The sequence below is a fragment of the Neoarius graeffei genome, chromosome 22 (genome assembly GCF_027579695.1).
Source record: "Neoarius graeffei isolate fNeoGra1 chromosome 22, fNeoGra1.pri, whole genome shotgun sequence".
Classification (NCBI taxonomy): domain Eukaryota; kingdom Metazoa; phylum Chordata; class Actinopteri; order Siluriformes; family Ariidae; genus Neoarius; species Neoarius graeffei.
In genome coordinates this window covers 46,290,061-46,314,191 of record NC_083590.1, presented here as the reverse complement: position 1 = coordinate 46,314,191, position 24,131 = coordinate 46,290,061, and the positions used below count along the sequence as shown (strand labels likewise).

At 45.2% G+C, this 24,131-nt stretch overlaps 1 protein-coding gene across 1 annotated transcript in view; it reads right to left on the bottom strand.

Annotated features, from left to right (window-relative positions):
- The window catches only part of grin2da (glutamate receptor, ionotropic, N-methyl D-aspartate 2D, a), a 254,280-nt gene that overhangs the window by 130,716 nt on the left and 99,433 nt on the right, over positions 1–24,131 (bottom strand). The window contains exon 3 of the mRNA XM_060903952.1: positions 18,565–18,893. Within this exon, the coding sequence (XP_060759935.1) occupies positions 18,565–18,893 (329 nt within the window). The remainder of the gene's footprint in view (positions 1–18,564; positions 18,894–24,131) is intronic.

Genomic DNA, 24,131 nt, shown 5'->3' with positions numbered 1-24,131 from the left:
AATCATGTATACAAGAGGACAGATATATACAGTATAATCTCCTCTTGTATACATGATTTACATACTGAGTGAGTGATATCCATGTTTAGATAAAAGTTGCCCAGTATATATTATAAAGTTGCTCAGTGTTTTTTACACACACACATTATATATATATAAAAAATAAAAAGTTGCTATTTGGATTTAAATAAGCAAATACTTAAGATACTTTGATTGGATAATAACTGCAGTCATTAATGTCACAGTCCAGTCCATCCATGCCTTAGATTGTGGGACTTCCAGGCCGGATCCAGGACAGGAATTCAGTCTTGCCTTGCTGAAGGCCATTTCCTGAAGCGGTACTCCCACACCTGCTACCACTCCTCTGCCATTAGCCAGGGCTTTTTAAGAACTGTTTGGAGCTACTCCATTTGCCAGACTGTCTCTTGTAGACTTTCCTCGCCTCACTACAGCTCTTTGATATTGTGTCTTCTTGATTCCCCCTGCCTGCATTTTTCCTTGTTTTTTGTCAGTTTTTTTTGTCCAGTTTTTTGTCCCTGTTTTTGCCTGCCTGTTCTTTTGAATTGTGTCCTTTGCTACTTCTGTCTAGATTTCCCTTGTACCTGCGTTCATCAGTTTTTGTGAAGATTTTCTGTCCTGTTTTTTGTCCTTCATCGTGTCTACCTGCTCCTCTGTGTTTTTGACCTCCTGGCCTGTTTTTTGACTACCGATTTTTGTCTGAGCCCTACTGTACCTTTGCCTTTCTGCCATCTACTTCATTAAAGAAGTTTTCTCTCTACACTGCCTGTTTTCTGAGTCTGCTCTTGGGTCCTCATTTCACCTCAGCTCTCCATTCATGACAGCACAGTCTGGCCAACATGGACCCAGCAGATTTCGCCCAGCTAAGAGCAGCGGTGCAGAAATGGGGAGCTCTCCTTGGGACCCACCAAAAGGACATCCAACAGGTGAATCAAAACCTTGTCGCCATCTCTGACACTCTCAATCTTCTTGCCACTCAGCTACAACAGCTTCAAGTAACGTCAGCTCCTACACAACCCCCTCCACCTACCGCTCCTCCTGCTCCAGCCCTCTTCAGAGAGCCGAGACTTCCTGCCCTACAGCCATACGACAGAGAACCAGGTACCTGCAGATCATTTTTATCTCAATGCTCACTAACCCTTGAGCTTCAACCACTGGCCTTCCTTACAGAGTGTTCCCAAGTGGCCTACACCATCACTTACCTCACTGGCATAGCTAGGGAGTAGAGAACAGCTATGTGGGACGCCAATGCACCATGTTGCACCAGCTTCAAGGATTTCACAGAGGAGATGAGGCAAACCTTTGATCGCTCTCTGTCTGGCAGAGAGGCAGCAAGAGAAATCATGGGACTGCGGCAGGGTGCCCGGTCCGCTTTTGACTATGCAATTGAGTTTTGCACTTTGGTGGTGTCTTGTGGCTGTAATGAGTGTCTTGTTTGACGCATTTTTGAACGGGCTGTCAGACTCCATCAAGGATGAGCTGGTCTCATGAGAACTGCCACCTGATCTCCCCGGTCTCATGGACCTCGCCAGTCGTATTAACTCCCGGATCAGACAGTGGGTGAAAGAGAGAACTCGGACTAGTCTTGCTCCCCCTCAGCCTCCCATTCCTTCTGCTGAGCCAATGCAGATAGACCGAGTCTGCATCTCACCTGAAGAACGACAGCACCGTTGGTATATGAGGGCATGTTTTTATTGCGGACAGCTGGTGCATTTCTGCCAGTCTTGCCCTTTAAAAGGAAGAGCCCACCAGTGAGTTTAGGGGCCCTGGTGGGCAATGTCCAGAATCAGCCCCCTACCAACCGACCACTACTCCCAGTGGTCATTATCCATGGCAATCAGCCCCACGACCTCCAGGCACTCATTGATTCAGGGGCTCACAGGAACCTGATCTGCTCGACCACCGCCAAGCGCCTGGGGATTCCACTACTGGCTCTGAGCCCATCCCTCACTGTCCTGACCCTTAATGGTACTGGTCTGACCACCATCACCCATAGAACAGCCCTGGTCACCTTAAGAATTTCTGGCAACCACTCTGAATCCATCCAGTTTTTTGTCATGACTAATCCCCATGTGCCCATAGTTCTTGGTCTGCCCTGGCTAACTCTACATAACCCCCATGTCAACTGGACTAACAACACCATTTTAGGATGGAGTCAATTCTGTTTATCGTCATGCCTGAGATCTGCCCTCCCTCACGCCGAGCTGCTCCAGCCCACCATTGGTGAATATCCTGACCTCTGTCACGTGCCTCCTGAGTATAATGACTTAAAACCTGTGTTCAGCAAGTCTCAAGCTGTTTCCCTTCCCCCCCATAGGCCCTATGACTGTGGACTTGACCTTCTCCCTGGGACTGCACTACCTAAGGGGCGACTTTACTCTCTATCCTTCTGAAAGGCAAGTCATGGATAAATACATCACCGAGTCCTTAGCAGCTGGAATTATCTGTCCCTCCTCTTCTCCTGCAGGGGCAGGATTCTTTTTTGTGGAGAAGGACAAATCCTTGTGCCCTTGTATTGATTACTGTGGGCTAAATGACATCACCATCAAGAACCGTTAACCCCTACCTCTCATGTCTATGGCGTTTGAGTTACTCCAGGGAGCCCAGATTTTCACCAAGCTAGACCTACATAATGCTTACCACCTCGTGAGGATCAGGGAAGGGGACGAATGGAAGACGGCGTTTAACACCCCCATGGGCCACTACGAATATCTCGTGGTTCCGTTTGGCCTGACTAACACTCCCAAGGTTTTCCAGGCCCTCGTTAATGATGTCCTGAGGGACTACCTTAACATTTTTATTTTTGTTTATCTGGACGATATATTGATTTTTTTTCCCGCTCCCTTGATGAACACCACATCCACGTCAGGCAGGTCCTTCAGCGACTCCTGGAAAATAAACTCTTTGTTAAGACAGAGAAATGTGAGTTCCATAGAAGTTCTGTCTCCTTTCTGGGTTTCATTATCTCCCCCGCACAGATTCAGATGGACCCCCTGAAACTTAAGGCAGTTGCTGACTGGCCCACCCCGTCCTCTTGGCGAGAACTCCAGCAGTTTCTTGGGTTTTTGTGAATTTCTACAGGCGATTCATCAGGAACTTTAGTATGGTGGCTGGGCCCCTCATGGCTCTAACTTCCACCAAGGTCCCTTTCAGCTGGGAGGAAGGGGCCAAGAAGGCATTCTCTGAGCTCAAATGAAGGTTCACGTCAGCACCTATACTCACCATTCCAGATCCGTCCTGGCAGTTTGTGGTTGAGGTCGATGTTTTGGAGTCAGGGGTGAGGGCCATATTGTCTCAAAGATTGGCTAGTGACAACAAGCTTCATCCTTGCTCCTTCTCTCATTGGCTTTCCCCCTCTGAAAGAAACTATAACATTGGCAATAGGGAACTGTTGGCCGTTAAACTGGCCTTGGAAGAATGGAGACATTGGTTGGAGGGGTCAGACCTTCCCTTCATTGTATGGACAGATCACAAGAACCTCAAATACCTCAGGACTGCCAAGCGTCTCAATTCTCGTCAGGCCTGATGGTCTCTCTTCTCTTCTCACTTCAAGTTCACACTTTCCTTCCGCCCAGGCTCTAAGAATGGTAAGCCCGATGCCTTGTCCAGAATGTTTTCTCCCCTCCAGGAGGAATAGACCTCCCCTAAGACCATCCTTCCTCCACAGTGCCTGGTGGGGGCCGCTCTGTTAGAAGTGGAAACCCTGGTCGAGAAGGCCCATGAGCAGGACCCAGGGACCAGCAATGCACCTCCTAACCATCTTTTCGTTCCTGTTTCTGTGCGGGCACAGGCGTTGCAGTGGGGTCATGGTTCCAGAATGGCGTGCCACCCAGGAGCAGCCTGGACTCTGGCACTCATCCGACAATGTTTTTGGTGGCCATCCATCAAGGAGGATGTCCAGAGGTTTGTGGCAGCTTGTGACATCTGTGCCAGGAACAAGACTGGCAACAGACCCCCTGCCAGCCTGCTGAGACCCCTTCCTGTTCCCCACCGGCCCTGGTCACACATAGCCCTGGATTTCATCACAGGACTCCCCAATTCAGGTGGCAATACTTGTATCCTCACTGTTGCCAACCGTTTTTCTAAAGCTGTTCATTTTATCCCTCTGCCCAAGCTTCCCACCACCAAGGAGACTGCCGAATTGCTGATACTCCATGTTTTCCGCCTACATGGACTTCCCTTAGACATCATATCAGACCATGGACCCCAGTTCTCCGCCCAATTCTGGAAGGCTTTCTGTAAACTCATTGGTGCTTCTCACAGTCTGTCTTCAGGTTTTCACCCTCAGACCAATGGATAGACAGAATGGGCCAACCAGGAGCTGGAAGTGGCTCTCAAGTGCATGGTGTCCAAGGATGCTGCCTCCTGGAGCAAGACCCTTCCTTGGGTAGAGTACGCTCACAACCCCTTACCCACCTCTGCAACAGGTCTTTCCCCCTTCCAATGCTCTCTGGGTTACCAGCCACCACTCTTCCCCATCCAAGAAGAAGTCACCGCCGTGCCCTCTGCCCAGATGTTTGTGCGCCACTACAGGAGAACATGGGCATTGACCATGAAAAAGCTCCTATGTTCTGTCAAGATGTTTAAAGAGCAAGCTGACAAACACTGCTTGGCAGCTCCCATCTATCGGGTGGGGCAGCGGGTAATGCTCTCCACTCGCCATTTGCCCCTCAAGACAGTCTCCCTCAAATTGGCTCCCAGGTTCGTAGGACCTTCCCCATCTTCAAGGTAATTAATCCCTGCTCTGTAAGACCATCTCTGCCCATAGCCATGCATTGTATTCACCCAACTTTCCATGTCTCAGAAGTCAAACCCCTTGTCTCCAGTTCCCTGGGTACAGCGCTGAGGCAGAGGATTCCAGTACCTGGTTGATTGGGACAGGTATGGTCCTGAGGAGAGGAGCTGGGTTCCTGCCAGGTTCATCATGGATCCCACCCTCATCACGGACTTCCACCAACAACACCCTGAAGCACTTTCTAAGGCACCTGGAGGCGCCCGTTGAAGGGGGGGGTACTATCACAGTCCAGTCCAGTCTATCCATGCCTTAGATTGTGGGACTTCCAGGCCAGATAAATTCAGTCCTGCCTTGCTGAAGGCCATTTCCTGAAGTGACACTCCCACACCTGCTACCACTCCTCTCCCATCAGCCAGGGCTTTTTAAGAACTGTTTGGAGCTACTCCATTTGCCAGACTGTCTCTTGTAGACTTTCCTCGCCTCATTACAGCTCTTTGGTATTGTGTCTTCTTGATTCCCCCTGCCTGCATTTTTCCTTGTTTTTTGTCAGGTTTTTTTGTCCAGTTTTTTTGTCCCTGTTTTTGCCTGCCTGTTCTTTTGAATTGTGTCCTTTGCTACTTCTGTCTGGATTTCCCTTGTACCTGTGTTCATCAGTTTTTGTGAAGATTTTTCTGTCCTGTTTTTTGTCCCTGATCGTGTCTACCTGTTCCTCTGTGTTTTTGACCTCCTAGCCTGTTTTTTGACTACCAATTTTTGCCTGAGCCCTACTGTACCTTTGCCTTTCTGCCATCTGCTTCATTAAAGAAGTTTTCTCTCTACACTGCCTGTTTTCTGAGTCTGCTCTTGGGTCCTCATTTCACCTCAGCTCGCCATTCGTGACAATGTGTTTCAACTGGCAACAATACTTTTAACTGTAACTAATGCAGTGAGCTACTTCTCATTTCTTTAATAACCATGTTGGAAAACATCTCCCATGGTCATGGAAAAGAGGTTACTGTGTTTCAGAAAGGTTGAATCATTGGGCTGCATCAAGCAAAGAAAACAACTAAGAAGATTGCTGAAATTGGGCTAAGAATTGTCCAATGTGATATTAAAACCTGGAAGGACAGTGGTGAACTGCCAACTTTACGGAAGAAATGTGATCAGAAAAAAAAATCTTGACTGACCGTAATTGAAGATCATTTAAACACTTGGTGAAGTCAAATGGTAAAAAAATAAAAATAAAATAAAAATGGACAGTAGAACTCAAGACTATGTTTAATAGTGAAAGTAAGAGTATTTCCACACTCACAATGTGATGAGAACTCACAGGGACTAAACAGCTGTGTGATCATAAGAAAACCACTTGTTAGTGAGACTAATCAGGAGAAAAGGCTTCGATTTGCTAGGGAGCATAAAAGATTGGACTACTGGAGCAATGGAAAAAATGTCATGTGGTCTGAAGGCCTCTGCATGCTCTTGCGACAAGGCTTTCGCAGACAGCTTTTCTCAGACAGTTGTAATTTATCGTTGAGCGGGGAGTAAGGCATGCGCGATGTTATTCACCGGCACAATGCAAGGGGGCGCAAAGTCGCTAGGAGTAGTTGGTGGGTGTGGTTAGTGGAGTGTTTATCCTCCGGTTACTTATAATGACTAGAACTTTTTTTTATATAATGACTAGAACTGGAGTCGTATAGATGTACGTACTTCCTCAATCAACCGCTCTTCGTGCTGCTCCATCTTTGCTCGTGTTTTTAAAAATGCCGGTCGTGAAAACAAATCAATCCGGGAAAGTAGGGAAGCGCAAGTGCGTGTACAGCGGATGTAGAGTGGACCAATCAGAGCCCTCTTGTCTGCGGCGCTGTCTGCGAGGCTTCTGCGGTGGTCACAATTTTTGGGAGGTGCGCGCAGAGCGTCTGTGAAGGTGGGGGGGGCTACGCAGACACTGTCTGCGACGCTATCTGTGAGGACTGGGTTGTCAGCATAAATTGGCCTTGATAAGTCCAGATTGACCCTATTCCTGAGTGATGGGTGTGTCAGGGTAAGAAGGGAAGCACATAAAGCGAGGCACCTATCATGAATAGTGGCCACTGTACAAGCCTCTGGAGGCAGTGTTATGATCTGTGGTTGCTTCAGGTGGTCAGGTTGAGGCTTAGCAATGTTATGGGGCAATAAAATGAAGTCACCTGATGGCCCAAATGTACTGAATAACCAGGTTATCACAGATTTTTTTCTTCCCTGATGGCATGGGCATAAAATTAGGGCTCAAATTGTGAAGTGGTTCAGGGAGCATGAGGAATCATTTTCACACATGAATTAACCACCACAGAGTCCTGACCTTAACCCCATTGAGAATCTTTGGGATGTGCTTGAGAAGACTTCGACTCTCCTGTTGTCAATACAAGATCTCGGCACAAAATTAATGCAACTCTGGATGGAAATGCATGTTGTGACATTGCATGAGGTTGTTGAAACAATGCCATGGTGATTGTGCCCTGTAATCAAATCTAAAGGTGGGCCCAGCAAAATATTAGAGAGAGAGAGAGAAAGAGAGAGAGAAGACAAATATAGACTGTCAGGAGATCATATGTACGTATGGTACCAGAGTATAGTAAGAACAGTAAGAAAGACACTTACTTTCCTAAGAATGCTCATAAGTCAGGGTTCAGCTCTGAATTTTAACTATTATGCTGGAGTCAAAGCGGATAGATGTAAATACACAGACGTTTCAATTCAGGGATTTTGAAATATCATTGACTATGGCTAAGGGGATTTAAAAATAGAACACTAGATCAAATTCTGAATAATTAAAAACAAGACAAGGCATTCCACTTTCCACTTCTCTGGAGTCGCCCATGGTGAGCGGCGGCGGGCTGGTGTGGGCTTCCTTATAGCTCCCCAGCTCAGCCGCCATGTGTTGGAGTTTACCCCAGTGAACGAGAGGGTCGCCTCTCTGCGCCTTCGGATTGGGGAGAGGGCTCTTGCTGTTGTTTGTGCCTACGGGCCAAATAGCAGTATAGAGTATCCGGCCTTCTTGGAGTCCCTGGGAGAGGTACTGAGGGGTGCTCAGACTGGGGACTCCATTGTGCTACTGGGGGACTTCAATGCTCACGTGGGCGATGACAGTGACACCTGGAGGGGCGTGGTTGGGAGGAACGGCCTCCCCGATCTGAACCCGAGTGGTGTTTTGTTATTGGACTTCTGTGCTAGTCACAGTTTGTCCATAACGAACACCATGTTCGAGCATAGGGGTGTCCATAAGTGCACGTGGCACCAGGACACCTTAGGTCGGAGGTCGATGATCGACTTTGTAGTCGTGTCATCTGATCTCCGACCCTATGTCTTGGACACTCGGGTGAAGAGAGGGGCTGAGTTGTCAACTGATCACCACCTGGTGGTGAGTTGGATCCGCTGGCGGAGGAGGAAGCTGGACAGACCTGGCAGGCCCAAACGTATGGTGAGGGTCTGCTGGGAACGTCTGGCCGAGCACTCTGTTGGGGAGGTCTTTAACTCCCACCTCCGGGAGAGCTTTTCCCAGCTTCCGAGGGAGGCGGGGGACATTGAGTCTGAGTGGACCATGTTCTCTACCTCCATTGTGGACGCAGCTGTTCGGAGCTGTGGCCGCAAGGTCTCCGGTGCCTGTCGTGGCGGCAATCCCCGAACCCGGTGGTGGACACCGGAAGTAAGGGATGCCGTCAAGCTGAAGAAGGAGTCCTATCGGGCCATGTTGACCTCCGGGACTCCTGAGGCAGCCGACGGGTATCGGCAGGCCAGGCGTGCTGCAGCTCGGGCAGTTGCGGAGGCAAAAACTCGGAACTGGGAGGAGTTCGGGGAGGCCATGGAGAAGGACTATCGGTCGGCCTCGAAGAAATTCTGGCAAACCGTCCGGCGCCTCAGGAGGGGGAAGCAGTACTCTGCCAACACTGTTTACAGTGCGGGTGGGGAGCTGTTGACCTCGACTGGGGACATTGTCGGGCGGTGGAAGGAATACTTTGAGGATCTCCTCAATCCCACCGCCATGTCTTCCACTGAGGAGACTGAGGCTGATGACTCAGAGGTGGACTCGTCCATTACCCAAGCCGAAGTCACTGAGGTGGTTTGCAAGCTCCTCGGTGGCAAGGCACCGGGGGTGGATGAGATCCGCCCTGAGTATCTCAAGTCTCTGGATGTTGTGGGGCTGTCTTGGTTGACACGCCTCTGCAACATCGCGTGGCGGTCGGGGACAGTGCCTCTGGAGTGGCAGACTGGGGTGGTGGTCCCTCTTTTTAAGAAAGGGGACCGGAGAGTGTGCTCCAATTATAGGGGAATCACACTTCTCAGCCTCCCAGGGAAAGTTTACTCCAGGGTACTGGAGAGGAGAATTCGACCGATAGTCGAACCTCGGATCCAGGAGGAACAATGCGGTTTTCGTCCTGGTCGCGGAACACTGGACCAGCTCTATACCCTTCATAGGGTGCTCGAGGGTTCATGGGAGTTTGCCCAACCAGTCCACATGTGCTTTGTGGATCTGGAGAAGGCATTCGACCGTGTCCCCCGTGGTATTCTGTGGGGGGTGCTTCGGGAGTATGGGGTTCGGGGCTCTTTGCTAAGGGCTGTCCGGTCCCTGTACGAACGGAGCAGGAGTCTGGTTCGCATTGCCGGCAGTAAGTCAGACCTGTTCCCAGTGCATGTTGGACTCCGTCAGGGCTGCCCTTTGTCACCGGTTCTGTTCATAATTTTATGGACAGAATTTCTAGGCGCAGCCAGGGGCCGGAAGGAATCCTGTTTGGGAACCACAGGATTTCATCTCTGCTTTTTGCGGATGATGTTGTCCTGTTGGCTTCTTCAAACCAGGACCTTCAGCATGCACTGGGGCGGTTTGCAGTCGAGTGTGAAGCGGCTGGGATGAGAATCAGCACCTCCAAGTCCGAGGCCATGGTTCTCGACCGGAAAAGGGTGGCTTGCCCTCTCCAGGTTGGTGGAGAAGTCCTGCCTCAAGTGGAGGAGTTTAAGTATCTCGGGATCTTGTTCACGAGTGAGGGAAGGATGGAGCGTGAGATCGACAGGCGGATCGGTGCAGCCTCCGCAGTGATGCGGTCGCTTTACCGGTCCGTCGTGGTGAAGAAGGAGCTGAGCCAAAAGGCGAAGCTCTCAATTTACCGGTCGATCTACGTTCCGACTCTCACCTATGGTCATGAGCTTTGGGTAATGACAGAAAGAACAAGATCGCGGATACAAGCGGCTGAAATGAGTTTCCTTCGCAGGGTGGCTGGGCGCTCCCTTAGAGATAGGGTGAGAAGCACAGTCACTCGGGAGGAGCTCGGAGTAGAGCCGCTGCTCCTCCACATCGAGAGGAACCAGCTGAGGTGGCTCGGGCATCTTTTTCGGATGCCTCCTGGACGCCTCCCTGGGGAGGTGTTCCAGGCATGTCCCCCCGGGAGGAGGCCCCGGGGAAGACCCAGGACACGCTGGAGGGACTATGTCTCTCGGCTGGCCTGGGAACGCCTCGGTGTTCTTCCCGAGGAGCTGGCCGAGGTGTCTGGGGAAAGGGAAGTTTGGGCTTCCATGCTTAGACTGCTGCCTCCGCGACCCGGTCCTGGATAAGCGGAAGAAGACGAGACGAGACAAGGCAAGTAGATACACAAGAAACACCTGACAATATGAAACAAGATCTTAAGGCTCAAAAATGCAGCTTCAAAACACAACTTTAACACTTCACAAAGAGCACAAAGGAGAATACACTTGAACATGTGTGAACAAGAATCAAGAAGCATAGCTATGATACTGGAAAAGGAAGTGTTCACAGCACCTGTCCACACAAATGGCAATTGGTTGGGAATTAAAGGGTGGATTGAAGAGTCACTCTCTGAACATTATATGGGTGTGTCCGTATTTGCACAAAGTTGAATGCTTGGAAAAAGACATACTGGCAGGCTCTCCATATACGAAAGGAAGAAAAATGCATATGTAGTTTGGCCTTGGCCTGGAAGATGAGTAGAGACCTACCACACTCAGCTGAGCAAAATGGACATGGCTAACACAAAACAATAGTGACAAAGTGACAATGTGGGAAATAGCAGACCACAGATATTGATGAGATTTAGAGATTGCAGCTTCTCTATCACCATCACACTGTTGTGTGAGAGACAGAGACAGAAAAAAAAAAGACTTGGTTGCTCAGAGGCTCAGAGCTGCTTCAATATTACTGTGCATTGTACTATTGTTAATAGCTGTAGTAGTTAGTTATCTTATATGTTATATGCATATTAGTAACAGCTCAGTGCACTTTCAGCACCATTCTAATGTATGGATACACAAAATGTTCTTCACAAAGCATTTTCATTTGGAAGTATTTTTAAGGAGGGGTAGGTGGGTGGGGGCATCTGATGGTGCTGGTCGGCTGCTGTTTTGTAAAAAGTGCTTCTCTTGTAAGGGAAATCAGAGTGCATTTGCATGAATGATGACACATCTGAGAAAGCTAGGGGGAGCAGCACTTGGCTGGTGACAGGATGTGATATTTCCCAGCACATTCTCTCACTGTAACCAATTGTCTTATTTGTATGCAAAGTGACAATGAACATGTGCCCCTTTTATAATTGCCTGTAGGGCAGAGATGAGAGGAGAAGAAACATATAGGGAGGAGACAAATCAAATTTGATAAGAGGAGAGACCATGGAGGAGGCTAAGAAGGAGAAAAAGAGAGAAAGGCAGAAAGAACAAGGATTAGGTAGAAAGAGAAACAGAATAGAAAGAAAGAGATCATGCAGTTAGAGGGAGAGGAAGGCAGAGCACACGGGATGAAGGAACAAGAATAGTTAAAAAAACAGATAGATGGACATGGTAGGACTAGGAAGATAAAACAGTGATCAGTAGAGAAGTAGTGAGTGAGACAGAAAGACCATGACAGAGACATCTGTGATCATAGTACACATGCAAGAACAAACCATACAACGGGCATATTGAATCTTTGGAATTCAGACCATTGGTGAAGGTTGTAAAGTGGTGCAGTGGCACAGTTGTACAAAGAGATTGGGTTTGAAGGAATACAATATCTCATCTCATTATCTCTAGCCACTTTATCCTGTTCTACAGGGTCGCAGGCAAGCTGGAGCTTATCCCAGCTGACTACAGGCGAAAGGCGGGGTACACCCTGGACAAGTCGCCAGGTCATCACAGGGCCGACACATAGACACAGACAACCATTCACACTCACGGTCAATTTAGAGTCACCAGTTAACCTAACCTGCATGTCTTTGGACTGTGGGGGAAACCGGAGCATCCGGAGGAAACCCACACGGACACAGGGAGAACATGCAAACTCCGCACAGAAAGGCCCTCGCCGGCCATGGGGCTCAAACCCGGACCTTCTTGCTGTGAGGCGACTGCGTTAATCACTACACCACCGTGCCGCCCGGAATACAATATCAAAAGGTGAAATATCCAATCTGATCAGCTCTTCTGTGTCACAGGTGGGGCATGGTTTGCCATGGGCCTACACTTGGAAGGAAGTGTTTTGGGACAAGGTAGAGGGGCAATGACTGATGTAGCACATGTGAACCCTGTTGTGCCAAATATATTTATGTGGCCTCATGCTCTCTCTTTCTCTCTCTTTCCCTGAGCACTGAGCTGAGTGTGTGTGTGTGTGTGTGTGTGTGTGTGTGTGTGTGTGTGTGTGTGTGTGTGTGTGTGTGTGTGTGTGGTGAGCAGAGCAAAGCCAAGAAGGAAATGACAAGCAAGCTGAAAAAATCTGCAACGTTATTTATTTTGAAAACCCTGGGTCTGCAGTGTTCTTTAAGTGCCATACTGCAGAGATCGTTGCTCTGGTTTTGAAGCCAAGGAGTTGCTCAGAGAACAAAGTAATGTGGACATTGAACAGAGTCCTCTTGCCCACATCATCCTGTCACTGGTCCACCTGCAGGAGTAGCAGAATCAGATGTATAACAAGACTGTGTAAGTGCAGGCTGCAGATTGAGCCCTCTTCAGGAGCCTCACCACCTCTTCCTATATCCATGTGCAGTTTCCTCGCACTGACACCCCAGGACAATGCCGAAACATACCTTGATATTCCTCAAAGCATGCCAGGGTAGCCCAGCTGGTGGCCTGCATTCTGCTGCCTGAGAGCTAGTTGGGCTACCCCACAAAGTAAAGAGAAGCACTGGCAGTCTGGTGAGAAGTCTGGTGGCCCAAGGGGAAGGGGATTGCCTAGCAGATGCTAGCAGGAGGTGGATCAGGTTGTCCAGTTCTCTGCAGCTCCAACAGACCTGCCTTGGACACACTCCCATTCCCCTAATGAAGAAGTGACATAAATAGTTCTAGTCAGTAGTCAAGGGGGTTAATCCCTACTTTTCCTAGCCATTAATTTTGGGAATGGATTGGTAAGGATTTAGCAGTTAGACTATGTGGATCCCAAAACATAGAGTGGTGTGAGCTGTGCTTGGCCTTGGACACAAGACACATTTCATATTACATCTTGTGTGTCTGGGACTGAGTGGTAGCAAGCAACAACTCACCTTTACTTTTGGCAGATGCATTTCCCCCACTTTCCTCATACCCCTCACTGATGTCCTCACATCCTTCCTCAAGTTGGGGTTGCACAACTTTTCCCTCTCCTTACTCTTCAATTATTAATACCAATATGTACAGAGTTAGTCTGAACACTCAAACAGAAGAATGTGTGGTCCACTTTTTAGCCCCAAAAAGTGCAGAGAAATGCTTTTCCACATAGTTCATTATAATTCTATAGTGAGACCTAAAACACTACACAATTCAATAGTTCACTTTTATTGGCCAGGCATTCACAGTGATGTAAGTTGGTGGTGTGAATGATGCCCTCAGTGTGAGCTACTGAATCTGCAAGGCACCCTAAATGTGCCATTGTGCCCTTATCAGGCTCCCCTTCATAAGAACTGGTATGAATTTCACTGGGCCATTAACCCAGTCAGCACAAGGGTATTGTTTATTCACGTTATATCATATAAATTATTAGGCAAGAGCTGCTGGACATAATTCAAGAAAGCTGGGAGGATGCACAGTAAAAATAAAATTCAGCACATCCTAGGCCTGACAGCAAAACAATACACTGGACTACTTATCACAGGAGATTTTTTTTTTTCTCCCTGTGATCCCCAAGCCATTGTGACAACTCGCACTGGGAAATAAAGCCCTCATATTATCCACCACCTCTAGCTCAAAATTACTCATCAAGTGGCAAGGACCTTTCAAAGTCATACAGTGGGTTAGGGAGGGTGATTATGAAGTATTACAAATGGACAGGAGAAGCACATGGCAGACCTACCACCTTAATCTCCTGAAACAGTGAAACAGAAATATGAATGTATATTTAGATAAGCAAGTCATAGTTGATGGTGCCAAGGAAAAAAAAGAAGAAAGAAACCTCCCTGAGATGACCTGAGGAATAAACCTTGCATGACACCAGGCTCAAAATGGAGCCCATCCACTTCTGTGCGACACCTGATCATGGGAATATAAATCATTACAATATATGAAAGAAAAGGGGGATAACTGAGGAAAATACTAGAGATATGAATAATAAATGAATAAAATAGTGACTGGAATACACCCATTGCTCTTGTGCCCAAGGAATTTTACAAGGCCTAGTTGCAAAATGTGATGCCTACCCAATGCCTCATATTGACAAGCTGCTTGATCATAGAGACACATTTGTCTATGGGTTTTAGGAAGATTGGCTCAGCACCAAAGTCCAAGAGAAAATGGCTTTTTTCAACCTGTTTACACAAACTTGTCACTCTTGTATTCTGTTTTTTCATAGTGCTGGCGATCTTTCCATGGACTCAGTGCTATGTATGCAAATTATATTTGCGTCAGCATAAACAGAGCCCCTAGCTTGTCAAACCTAGCTGAGACGTCAACTAGAGGAGAAAAGGAGATAGAGGAATTTTTCCATAACTTTTCTTTGATCATTTCAGCATTTTCTAGTGACACATTGAAAAGGATGGCTATTTATTTATGGTTCTTCAGTTTAGGACTGATTGAAGTTCTTCCACGGAAGCTTCCTCCAATAAAAGTCAAGTTGATCCACTGAAAGCATTTTATTTCATATGATTTACAAGAACTATGACAGTCAAGAAGGGAGGTCAGCAATTCCCACCGGTTCTGGCTGTCATACAAATTAAAGGCAGGTGAAACTGTCTTTGTAACACAAAGGTGCAGTGAGGAAGAGACTTCCCTTCTTGGCTGTCATAGTTCTTGTAAATCTCATCTCATCTCATTATCTCTAGCCGCTTTATCCTGTTCTACAGGGTCGCAGGCAAGCTGGAGCCTATCCCAGCTGACTACGGGCGAAAGGCGGGGTACACCCTGGACAAGTCGCCAGGTCATCACAGGGCTGACACATAGACACAGACAACCATTCACACTCACATTCACACCTACGGTCAATTTAGAGTCACCAGTTAACCTAACCTGCATGTCTTTGGACTGTGGGGGAAACCGGAGCACCCGGAGGAAACCCACGCGGACACGGGGAGAACATGCAAACTCCGCACAGAAAGGCCCTCGCCGGACACGGGGCTCGAACCCGGACCTTCTTGCTGTGAGGCGACAGCGCTAACCACTACACCACCGTGCCGCCCCCTTCTTGTAAATCGTATGAAATAAAATGCTTTCAGTGGATCAACTTGACTTTTAATGGCAGAAGAAAGAGACTTCTTTCAATATATTTGATACAGATATACATTAAATGTCTTGAAAATACACCTGTCCTCAGGACATTACTCATCGTTCAATGTGTTCATTCATAAAGTTTATAAGAAATGGCTTCTTATGTTTGATTTAATTTCATATGTTGATGTATTTTCTAAGGAAGTTGGAGTGATAGCAGGTCCATAAGTGCTTGACTGACATAAGTAACAGACAGCGTTTAAGATACACTGCACCCCTGCCACATCAACAAACCTTGCAGTATCTTAGGAAACTAGCTACATATGCAGAACAGTGGAGAGTTTGATTCTTTTGAATTTTGCCTTTATCTTACTGATGAAGGAGACCCAATGATGTATAATGATGTTCTTGTTCAGCCTGTCACAGAACCACAATGTCATACAAATTCCATGCTCTTTGAAATGAATAAAGCACAACCAATTTTTCTCAACCAAGCAACGGGTAGAAAAGTGAATCGTGTGCAGGAACTTGCACAGCCAAAAACAGACCGGCAAATCATGTTTACTAGAGCTAACAAGCTACTACTCTAGAGCTATTACTGTAGACATAAATGGTTCTAGAGAGCATTTAATAAATATGAATCATCATTTTCCCAGAACATAAAATTAAATATATAACCCTGATTCCAAAAAAGTTGGGACAAAGTACAAATTGCAAATAAAAACGGAATGCAATAATTTACAAATCTCAAAAACTGATATTGTATTCACAATAGAACATAGACAACATATCAAATGTCAAAAGTAAGACATTTTGAAATTTCATGCCAAATATTGGCTCATTTGAAATTTCATGACAGCAACACATCTCAAAACAGTTGGGACAGGGGCAATAAGAGGCTGGAAAAGTTAAAGGTACAAAAAAGGAACAGCTGGAGGACCAAATTGCAACTCATTAGGTCAATTGGCAATAGGTCATTAACATGACTGGGTATAAAAAGAGCATCTTGGAGTGGCAGCGGCTCTCAGAAGTAAAGATGGGAAGAGGATCACCAATCCCCCTAATTCTGCGCCGACAAATAGTGGAGCAATATCAGAAAGGAGTTCGACAGTGTAAAATTGCAAAGAGTTTGAACATATCATCATCTACAGTGCATAATATCATCAAAAGATTCAGAGAATCTGGAAGAATCTCTGTGCGTAAGGGTCAAGGCGAGAAAACCATACCGGGTGCCCGTGATCTTCAGGCCCTTAGACGGCACAGCATCACATACAGGCATGCTTCTGTATTGGAAATCACAAAATGGGCTCAGGGATATTTCCAGAGAACATTATCTGTGAACACAATTCACCATGCCATCCGCCGTTGCCAGCTAAAACTCTATAGTTCAAAGAAGAAGCCGTATCTAAACATGATCCAGAAGCGCAGACATCATCTCTGGGCCAAGGCTCATTTAAAATGGACTGTGGCAAAGTGGAAAACTGTTCTGTGGTCAGACGAATCAAAATTTGAAGTTCTTTATGGAAATCAGGGACGCCGTGTCATTCGGACTAAAGAGGAGAAGGACGACCCAAGTTGTTATCAGCACTCAGTTCAGAAGCCTGCATCTCTGATGGTATGGGGTTGCATTAGTGTGTGTGTCATGGGCAGCTTACACATCTGGAAAGACACCATCAATGCTGAAAGGTATATCCAGGTTCTAGAGCAACATATGTTCCCATCCAGACGACGTCTCTTTCAGGGAAGACCTTGCATTTTCCAACATGACAATGCCAAACCACATACTGCATCAATTACAGCATCATGGCTGTGTAGAAGAAGGGTCCGAGTACTGAACTGGCCAGCCTGCAGTCCAGATCTTTCACCCATAGAAAACATTTGGCACATCATAAAACGGAAGATACGACAAAAAAGACCTAAGACAGTTGAGCAACTAGAATCCTACATTAGACAAGAATGGGTTAACATTCCTATCCCTAAACTTGAGCAACTTGTCTCCTCAGTCCCCAGACGTTTACAGACTGTTGTAAAGAAAAAAGGGGATGTCTCACAGTGGTAAACATGGCCTTGTCCCAACTTTTTTGAGATGTGTTAGGAAATTTAAAATCACCTAATTTTTCTCTTTAAATGATACATTTTCTCAGTTTAAACATTTGATATGTCATGTATGTTCTATTCTGAATAAAATATGGAATTTTGAAACTTCCACATCATTGCATTCCATTTTTATTTACAATGTGTACTTTGTCCCGACTTTTTTGGAATCAGGGTTGAATCTCCAGAACTGTATTTTTGCTTTCTTTTTCAGCTACCATACTGGTGTCCATAACACTAAAGGAGAGATGTAAAAAATCTCTGGAAAAACTAATTTTGATTTAGCATAAGGCCATGGGGAATCCATGGCCTAATGTCTAGAGAAGCAGCTCTGGGACCAAAAGGTTGCTGGTTTGATTTCCTGGACCAGCAGGAATGGCTGAAGTGTCCTTGAGCAAGGCACCTAACCCCCAACTGCTCCCTAGGCTGCTCTGAGTATGTTGCTCTGGATAAGAGCATCTGCTAAATGCCAGTAATGATTTGAGGTGTCTTCCCTGATCGAGTCCACAGGTGATCACATTTCAACATTTTCTTCCTGCAGTGTTCTTCCTCGATAAATACTGCATGTGGTATAAGTTGCATGATACATTTTGCTTGCTACATTTTGCTTGATATCTTCCTTCAAAACAGTTTTTATATTAATTTCAGTATTCCTTCAGATGCCATTTCTGACTTTATATATCATGGCAGCTCTACTTTATTCTGTATTTAAGAGGAGTAATATTAGACTAATAACATGTAATTGGCATAAAAAAAAAGACATTCCTGAATCCTTTCAACTTAGAAATTGAAATATAATTCTGAATTTTCAGGATGCCTGATGTGGAAAATATTAAAATAAGAAAATAGGGATCCAATTTTTTTAAATTAATTGAATCTTGTGAATCAGAGCCAGAAAAACACAGAGGTGAGCATAGTAACAGGACTAGGATTGTCGCTTTATATTTTGGCCAGTTTCCTAAATAAATATTGGAACTCTTGTAGTGTTATTGTTGTGATATATGGGATTAAATGTGATCCTGTCAGCAAACATAATAACATGAAAGACTGCAAATCGTGATATTGTGCTGTGATATTTTATACCCATATAAAGAACATTCATAAGCATGCCATTTTACCTGATTCTGTCGGGCACCCTCTGTGTCTGGTTGCTATCAGTCATGCAGTTCCCAGCAAAGCTTGTCCCTCTGGTTCCACCATGCTCCCTTCTTAGTGCCATGGATCCATGCGTTAGAACAGACACACCTTTAGCAATGCGACGACGTGGTTCATCTCGCCATCCCTGAGGCCGCACAGTAAAAAAAGCCTTAGGCAGACCTTCCACTCCAAGCCCGGAAAGGGCTGGACCCACAGCAAACCACATGTGTGAAGGAGTAGCCTGGCCTGCGAGCCATGCTGCTCTAAAAATCTGCTCTGCCTCTTCATGTGAGCAGTACAGGAGCCGCACCTATTAAAGGAAATATAAAGAGTGGCATGGTAATTGCAGTGTTATTGAAGTGCTATATGAACTTACTCATACTTACTTAAAAATCTCTAATTGCTTGCATAGGTATCTATGAGACAGTATTCAAAATTAATTTCAATGTTACTGGTACACAGTTGTTTCTCAATGTCATGGAAGTGAAAGAGTGGACAGAATTTTTAGGAAACTTAACATTTTTGGTGGAGGACCTTTCTCAGAACAGCAATGATCAGGCTGAATAATTTTGTATTGATTTGCAGTGACTCTTCCATCTAAGAGGACAAACAGAACCAAACAATGCCAGCAAAATGATCACCCAGCATAAAAGAGTCACCCTGCTCCTCACTGTAGTGGTACAGTTGTCATACTGTACATGAAACATGCATTAACCCACAAGTTAAGAATATGGTGAAGGATGACTCATCTGACCATATCATTTTTTCCACATCTGTAGGCCAGTGTTTATATATTTGCATCTCTGAACTTTCAAATGTGTATTTGTCTTTGTAATGAGGTGTTTATGCACTGCAACCCTGCTAGATCCCTCTCTATTGTTGCAGGACAGTTCCTGCTATCAGTCTTATCATGTTCTGTACTGGAATTCTCAGTTACAAGAAGAACAGTTGCTCTATGGGTTTTCCTTACTCAGGAACACCAAAAGGTCTGGGAGTAAATATGCAGGATATATCACAAGATTTAAACTGTTGGTCAGCCTCAAAAACAGGAAGACCTGATTAGAGTTTGCCAAAAACATATTCTGGTAAAGGGCAATTCCATGTAAATGTCAACCTCACCATGCAAAAATAAAGCAACATGTAATACATCAAAACCACTCCCAGAGATATCACCTAGGCCTGTATTTTACAGATGTGAACAAGCTGAACCAATCTGTAACCAACCTAATATGTCACTGTCAGTCTTTCTTTCTTATAATGTAAAACCCAAGCTAAAATCAACTTTGATCATGTACAATTCTATATTATTGCCACAAGCCACAGAAATGTATGCTAAAATCCACAAAACAGCAAAACAATAGCCATCCTAAATATTATTTAAGAACTTTGATAGTTTTAGCTGATATTTAGAGAGTTTTTCAAAGGGTTATGGTGGTTAAATTGCTGATTTTCTAAACATACGCCATGTCTATTTCAGACGCGTCACATCCATAACGGAATTTCGTCACATCCATAACGCTGACTTTTCCTTCCGAAACTCTGCATGAAATACAAAATATTTTAAACAAAGATTTTTTAATATTCACCTTGGACCCCTCTATCAAACGGATATCTCCATTTCGACATTAGGTTTACGATTTCACAGAGTTTGATAAAAATGTACAGTCACCCAAGAAAAGTGATACTTTTTCTGTCACATCCATAACGCATCTTTTATTGGCACTTTCTGGCATGCCCTAGATGTACTATGGGAATTGTTCTTGTTCTATCACTTCTCCAGTATGGTACAGCCTTAAAATATGCAACACCTGTTTAAATACTGGGAGACAATAAAACATGCACTGGGTCATTTGTTGCCATTTTAAGTTCAAGTGTCACGTCCATAACGCTGGAATTGCTCTAAACCATCCTATGGATAGATGTGATCAATAATGATCAACATGTACCATAATGATGAGAAGAGAAGAGCATGGAGAGGGGAAGGAACTGCTCATGCTCTGAAGCATACATCCTCATCTTATGGCATGCGCATGTACAACTGCCAGTGGAACTAGTTCCTGTGTATTTACTGATGATATTCAGAATACCGGCGGCACGGTGGTGTAGTGGTTAGCGCTGTCGCCTCACAGCAAGAAGGTCCTGGGTTCGAGCCCCGTGGCCGGCGAGGGCCTTTCTGTGCGGAGTTTGCATGTTCTCCCCGTGTCCGCGTGGGTTTCCTCCGGGTGCTCCGGTTTCCCCCACAGTTCAAAGACATGCAGGTTAGGTTAACTGGTGACTCTAAATTGACCGTAGGTGTGAATGTGAGTGTGAATGGTTGTCTGTGTCTATGTGTCAGCCCTGTGATGACCTGGCGACTTGTCCAGGGTGTACCCCGCCTTTCGCCCGTAGTCAGCTGGGATAGGCTCCAGCTCGCCTGCGACCCTGTAGAACAGGATAAAGCGGCTACAGATAATGAGATGAGATGAGATGAGATTCAGAATACCCTCAAATTAAAGGTGAAAGTATGGACAGTCAACATGCCTATGCCATAACACTACTCCCACCATACTTCACAGATGAGATCATATGCTTCAGATCGTAAGGCGTTCCCTCACTGTTCCATTCAGAACGGAGGTTAAAAGAACTAGCACAGAATTGAAACCTCTGATAAATGTCTGACAGAAATTGGCAAAACCCAAGAATCTTTGTAGTTTCTTGTTTGCTCATGGTTGTGGCCATGATTCCATAGTCTCCACTTATTCTTTATCCATCAAGTGTTTTATTGCTTGATTGTTGTTGTTGTTGTTGTTGTTGTTTTTTCAGCATTGGACTGACACAATGGACATGTTCAAGTTCAGAGGGAGAGAAGATCAAAATGTCATCTGTGTAAACAAGTACAAATTGGTTTATGAATTCATAAAATACTGAAGGATCATTTCCAATGCCAGAGTACGTGAATAAATATTCATAGTGCCTGGATGTAGTTACAAAAGCAGTCTTCTATTCATCAGCTTCATATACAAGTGTAATTTTGTGAAGATTTTGGCTCTTCTCACCTGTTCAAAGACTAAAGAATAAGCGAGGACTTGTATTTCACTGTTGCAGCATTCAGTCTCTGTAACCAGTGCATGGTCAAAGGCATTAAAACCACAAATAGCAGGTGGGATTCATGGTCAAATGTGCCCCAGCATGACAGCCTACTTTACATACTTCTTTATGGATTTTGTTTTGTTCAAAAATACATGCCATCATGTCATATGCCAAGTTTCATCTGGTCTCAATATCCTGCATCAGTGAGTGATGTAGTAGCTGTAACAGGTGAGAGATCAGGATGCAATGACATGACACTTAAAATGTCAACAATACATTTGCACTTTACAAAAATGCTACTAGCTGCTCAGACCACCAATCGCTTCTTAACTGCAAGTTTAAGCAAGTTGGGCAGCCTGTGTGTTGATGGCTGAGAAGCTGTAAGACATTTGTTAGATTTCATGCACTGTCATATATACATATCGTACATAGGTTATGGGTCACACAGGAGAATTTCCCATTTGCTTTCCACATGAGATGCTTTCATAAAAATTTTGCAGCACAAAAGAGTTCAAGTCTTGAACCATCTCATCTCATCTCATTATCTCTAGCCGCTTTATCCTTCTACAGGGTCGCAGGCAAGCTGGAGCCTATCCCAGCTGACTATGGGCGAAAGGCGGGGTACACCCTGGACAAGTCGCCAGGTCATCACAGGGCTGACACATAGACACAGACAACCATTCACACTCACATTCACACCTACGGTCAATTTAGAGTCACCAGTTAACCTAACCTGCATGTCTTTGCACTGTAAAAAAAAAATCCGTTGTTTTTACGGAAAAATACTGGCAGCTGTGGTTGCCAGAATAATCCTGATAAAAATACAGTGAAATGCAAACAACATTACAGAATAACTTGTACATTTCACTGGGATTCCATGTACAATTAATGATAACTAAATGTAAATTTTACAGGTATTCAATGTACAATAATCAATACATAACTGTTAATTTTACGGATATTCATTGTACAATAAAAAAGCATCTAGGAATGAATTGCGAGTGTTCTCGATTATTGGTTTTTGTGGCTCCAAAATGATGGTTACAAGCAATGATCTACTAGACAGATATTTTATTTGATTTAGAGTTTTACGAAATGTGCCGGAGAGCCTCTACTGACATTTTTTTTATTTTTTTAACAGGGCAATGATGTAATTTTAACTATCACATTCTATTTTAGTATTACAGTTTGTCTGTGTTTTAAACTACAACAATTTGTAAATTCTACAAAAAAAATATGATCAATTCAACATATTCTTACTGTTAAATTAACAGTGGTATTTGGTTAGGAGTTTTACAGTATATTGATGTAAATTACACACTGCTTCATTGTTTTTGTATTTACAGTTTTTTTATGTCATGATTTTACATAAATTCACTGTTAATTCTACGGACATTTTTTACAGTGTGGACTGTGGGGGAAACCGGAGCACCCGGAGGAAACCCACGCGGACACGGGGAGAACATGCAAACTCCGCACAGAAAGGCCCTTGCCGGCCCCGGGGCTTGAACCCAGGACCTTCTTGCTGTGAGGCGACAGCGCTAACCACTACACCACCGTGCCGCCAGTCTTGAACCAATTAAATCAAACCAAGTAACTCTTCGGGGAAGCCATAGCCAAGTGGTTAGAGAAACAGTTTTAGGATCAAAAGGTTGCTGGTTTGATTCCCTGAACCAGCAGGACTAGCTCAAGTGCTCTTGAGCAAGGTGCCTAACCCCCCAACTACTCCAACAAGAGTGGTGTCTGATTAGCCAGAGAAAAACTGATGATGTGATTACCGGTTTGGGCAAGAACCTGATCATAACTAACTAAAGTAGATCTTTACTGTTGTCATGTTAAATGCCAAAAATGGCATTTAACATGACAATAAAACATTCCAGTAAACACAGGGTCCAAAACTTGAATGAATTTTGTAAAAAGTGTTAGTGCAGTAATGCTTGTAAAAGAAACCTGAGATAAATGATGTTTAAAGTGGCAGTACTGTAATGAATCAGTACAATCAAAGTGTCTGTGTGCTGTAAACAGTACATCAGTATGGTAATGAACAAAGTGGCGTGCATCATTATTGATTTAAGGTGTCCATGCAATAGGGAGTTACTTGCATCCTAGGGTGATTTGTGAAGGGGGGGAGGGCAGCACAGTGTTCAGGAGTTTGACAGCCCAGGGGGTAGAAACTGTTTCCTAGTATGGCAGTCCTTGAGCGGATGCTGCAGAGCTTTCTGCCAGATGGCAGAGGAGCAAATAGATTTTGGGAGGGGTGGGAGGGATCGTCCACAATGCTAGAGGCCTTGCAGATGCTGCATGAGTGGAAAATGTCCTGAACAAAGGGTAGAGGCATGCCAACAACTCATTCAGCTGTCTACTCTAGGGTCTTGTCATCAGAGATGTTGTTAGTCCCAAACTAGAGAGTGAGGCAGCTGGTCAGGACACTCTTAATGGTTCCCCTGTAGAACATGGTGTGGACGGGTGGAGGGATATT